The 4,664-nt window shown below is 41.3% G+C and overlaps 1 protein-coding gene across 1 annotated transcript; it reads left to right on the top strand.

Annotated features, from left to right (window-relative positions):
- Positions 1-1,660: 1,660 nt before the first annotated feature.
- On the top strand, positions 1,661-3,349 carry LOC123482746 (putative nuclease HARBI1). The gene is made up of 3 exons (XM_045211455.1): positions 1,661-2,614; positions 2,725-3,027; positions 3,256-3,349. Exons 1-3 carry the CDS (start codon positions 2,229-2,231, stop codon positions 3,296-3,298), a joined length of 732 nt encoding a protein of 243 aa, XP_045067390.1. The 5' UTR covers positions 1,661-2,228; the 3' UTR covers positions 3,299-3,349.
- Positions 3,350-4,664: the final 1,315 nt, after the last annotated feature.

Genomic DNA, 4,664 nt, shown 5'->3' with positions numbered 1-4,664 from the left:
TTTGCACACGAGTAATGCTCATACCACAAGTGGTTACATTTCAGTGTTCTAGCAAAATGTATAGCGCTTACAATTAAAAAGGTATTGTCAGATATTATTCATCCTAATCAGACAGATTTTTTACATGGGCTATACATTGGAGATAATAGAAGACAACTACTGGAAACAATAGAACACTCTGAAAAATCCTGGAAACCAGGCTTGGTATTCATAGCTGACTTTGAAAAGTCCTTTGATAAAGTACGACTAGAATTTATATATAAATGCATGGACTATTTACATTTTGGAGATATTTATAGTAACCCCATGTGTAAAATAGTAAATAATGGCTACTTAGAAAGTATTAAACTGTCAAGAGGAGTAAAACAAGGTTGTCCACTTTCGGCATATCTATTTATTATGGCCATAGAAATGTTAGCTATTAAAATCAGATCCAACAGTAATATCAACGGGCTAGATATCATAAATAGGACTGGGGGAGTTATGTCACACATGCAGCTAACCAAAATATAAGGAAATGTCTGCTCTACCCAAAATTACAGCCAACTGATTGCAGCATTACCACAAAAATTGAGGAGGCAAGTGGATAGGGGAGAAGGTAAGGAACTTGTTTGTTGGTCCTGCATTAAAATACCCAAATATATATATTTTTTTACTTCCTAAATAACAAAAAGTATACCAGTTCCATTTAAGGACCAAAAACATGACAGCTGTGCCATACAAGTTGCAAAATTGTTGGGAATAGATTTTTGACGTGTCGATTCCATAGCACAGGGTTTATGAACTGATACACAAAACATTGCTGGATTCCAAACTTTCAGTTTCTCAATTACTAAAAATTATTATTTAAAAATAATTGCAACCAATAAAGTGTTTTGTATATGGGGGATACACCCATCTCAGCTCTGCAGATTTTGCTGCGAAGTGACAGAATCATTAGATCACTTGTTTTGGTACTGCCCATATGTGACTTGTTTCAGGAAACTAGGTGTATGTCGCTCGTCAATATATCAAAGGAGAGCCATTTGAAAGTAAAAAATATATATACTGTACCAGTCAAAAATTTGGGACACCTACTCATTCCAGGGTTGTTCTTTATTTTTTACTATTTTCTACATTGTAGAATAATAGTGGAGACATCAAACTATGAAATAACACATATGGAATCATGTAGTAACCAAAAAAGTGTTAAACAAATCAAAATATATTTTCTATTTGAGATTCTTCAAAGTAGCCACCCTTTGCCTTGATGACAGCTTTCCACACTCTTGGCATTCTCTCAACCAGCTTCATGAGGAATGCTTTTCCAACAGTCTTGAAGGAGTTCACACATATGCTGAGCACTTGTTGGCTGCTTTTCCTTCACTCTGCGGTCCAACTCATCCCAACCATCTCAATTGAGTTAAGGTCGGGTGATTGTGGAGGCCAGGTCATCTGATGCAGCACTCCATCACTCTCCTTCTTGGTAGCTCAATTGGTAGAGCATGGCGCTTGTAACGGTCAGGGTAGTGGGTTCGATCCCCGGGACCACACATACGTAAAAATGTATGCATGCATGACTGTAAGTCGCTTTGGATAAAAGTGTCTGCTAAATGGCATATTATTATTATTATTGTCCTGTTGAAAAACAAATAATAGTCCCACTAAGTGCAAACCAGGGCCCGTATCTCTAAAGAATTTTTGTGCAAAAAGTGGCTCCTAGCGGCCAAATTCTAAGAAAATTCTCAGAGGCATGACGTTTTCTTAGAATTTCCCCTAAAAGTGACACGAAAATCCCAGTTAATATAAAAGCTATTCCTCAAGAGTCCTAGCGCTTAAAAGGGCTCCTAAGGCGAGATCTGCTAAGAGCAGGGAAGAGGACTTTTAGTGGCTTAGGAGTTACCCTAAGCAGCTGCACAAAATGGCCAACAGAGGAGGCAGGAGAGATGTCCTGCAAACACTGGATGACAGGGAATTATTGAGACGCTACAGATTGGATCGTGCAGGAATCATGTTTGTGGTGGATCTCCTTAGAGATGCAATTACTTCACCAACTCGACGCCACAACGCTATTACACCGGAGAAGAAAGTAATCACAACCCTGAGGTATTTGGCAACAGGGAAAATGCAACAATGCAGCAGTGATGACTTGGGTCTGTCCCAATCCTCCGTCAGCAGAGTCATCACCCAAACACTGACAGCTTTGTCACAACCTAATATTGTGACACAATTTGTTTCATTCCCGCTGGATGCCCGCACTTTACACACACATAAAAAGGGCATTTATGGACATTGCAGGATTCCCTGGCGTTGTGGGTGTAATTGATGGAACACATGTGAGAATAATTGCGCCATCAGAGGACGAGGCTGTCTTTGTTAACAGGAAGAATTTCCACAGCATCAATGTGCAAATAGTGTTCAATGCGGCCTGGAAGATTTTGGACATTGTGGCTAAATGGCCAGGCTCCACACATGATGCGAGAATGCTCTCCGAGAGTGGCATCAGACAGCTTTTTGAGAGACGCTATGTGCCAGCTAATTGCCACTTGTTAGGGGACAGTGGCTACCCATGCAAACCATGGCTCCTTACACCTTACCTCCAGCCACGCCAAGGGCCCCAACTAAACTATAACAGGTAAGCCAAACAATACAAAAATCATGGAAATGAAATGCAAGCAATATGTTAGAGCATCCAAGTAGTGCAATATTTCCATCAAATAATTAAAGGTCTGTATTCTATTGTAGGGCCCACAAGACAACAAGAGCGGTGGTGGAGCGTGGCATAGGCCAGCTTAAGAGGCGCTTTCATGTTCTCCACGGAGAGGTGCGGCTGAGGCCTGAAAAAGTCAGCAAACTCATCATAGCCTGTGCAATATTACACAATATTTGCAAGGTTAGACAGATTGCAGAACCTCTGGAGGATGGCGATGAGGATGAGGATGGAGACAACGATGAGGATGGTGGTGAAGAAGATATTCACATTCCACAGGGGAACCTAGCCCAGAGTGGACTGCCTTACAGGGCAAACTTCACAAATTTACATTTCAGGCAAGCTGTAGCCCCATGTCATTTGAGAACTTGTGATGGTATTAAGAACTACCACAGTTTTACTGCACATCACCTGCAACTGTTAAATGCAAGACACAGAACACAATCTCTAAATGGTTTATTTTTTAGGTGTTCAATTTTAAGGCGGTAGTACTCCTCCTGAAGGGAAAGGACTTTTTTTTGTTGTTCAAACACATCAATTGTGAGTTGCAATCTTCTCTCCTGCAGGGATGCTGACGGAGCAGGTGCTGCGGATGGGAATGGTGTTTGATCCGCCGGGCTATCCTGAGTAGCAGCTGCAGATGGTTCAGGCGGCAAAGTTGATGGGCCCGGTTCTTGTGATGGCTCCATGCTACAGAAATACATAGGCCTAGTTTAATTATTGTTTTGATTAAATTAATTTAATACAATGAGCATGGATAACACATGAAATGGCTTCTGCAATGAATAAACACTGTTGATATGAATAACCCTGTGTCCTACCTTTGCTGCATTTCAAGGGCCTGCATCATTGACGTGTCAATGCCTGTTGGCAGCCCGGTGACACTGACCTCAGAGTGTCCCAGGACTTGAAAGACAGTGTCGGCCACCTGGGACAGCCGCTTTGCAGGTGGTCCACCCCCTAGAAAGAAACAGTCAATGAACACAGTACTTAGGCATGTAAATTAACTTTGCCAGCAGGAGCAAATTGCCAGATTATGTGGTAGGCCATAGTATTTTGCTCACCTGTGAGTGAGGATTCCCGCTTGTGTGCTGCAATCTCATCTTTTGCCTTGGACTGCAGCACATACCACCTTTTCTCACAATCGTCGCCTGTCCGCACCACCAGTGGAAAAGAGGCATTGATTGTTTGGGATATTGTGTCCCAGGCGCGCCTCTTGCCTTGGCTAGTGACAGTTGGGCCAAATTTTCCTCGTAACATACCTTTATGTTCGTTCACCAACTGGGCCAGCAACAAACCTTGCTCCTCAGTCCAGTTCGAGCTGCGATTCCTTTTTTCTCCATTTTCTGTGTTTGTAGGATATTTGTTAACAAGCCTTCATAAATAGACCAGCCAGCAATCACAGACATTGTTAAAAGCTGAGCTGTGTTACCCTCGTTAAGTTCACACTGAGTTGTAACGTTGCAATTTCTACTTCATTAAGGACAGCCCCTTGAGATAGGCCATCTTGTTTTCAATGGGGTCCATATGGAAGTGAAAGTACAAAATATGCCAGCTAGGATATTAATATGAGCAAATGAGACACAAATCATTATTTGAACAGGGTGTAATGAGCTTAAGTTTTCACATATTTTAGATTCTAATGTTAGGCTATAACCCCTACAGCTTACTATTCATTTTCCAGATATTTTCTTGAATGTGAAATATTATTTACAATTATAGTCTGCATAAGATTAGAGTGTATAATTATGTGTATTGATTTGAGGGTACATCCTTTGCTCATTATCACCAAAAGTTCATTTTCATCAAACTTGTAGGATCAACCAATCACGGCTTTTGAAATTATGACTCATACCTAGCAACGGGGTCAACCACACCTCCTCACTAAGATAGGATTTTTCATCCATTCCTGGCTCAGAGTTCACTGAAAATGTTCTGGAATCACTTCTAAGCTAAAACTCCTTGCAAGGAATTT

Source organism: Coregonus clupeaformis, chromosome 37, assembly GCF_020615455.1.
Source record: "Coregonus clupeaformis isolate EN_2021a chromosome 37, ASM2061545v1, whole genome shotgun sequence".
Lineage (NCBI taxonomy): Eukaryota > Metazoa > Chordata > Actinopteri > Salmoniformes > Salmonidae > Coregonus > Coregonus clupeaformis.
The sequence above is the reverse complement of the archived record's forward strand: the minus strand, read 5'-3'. Positions and strand labels throughout refer to the sequence as shown.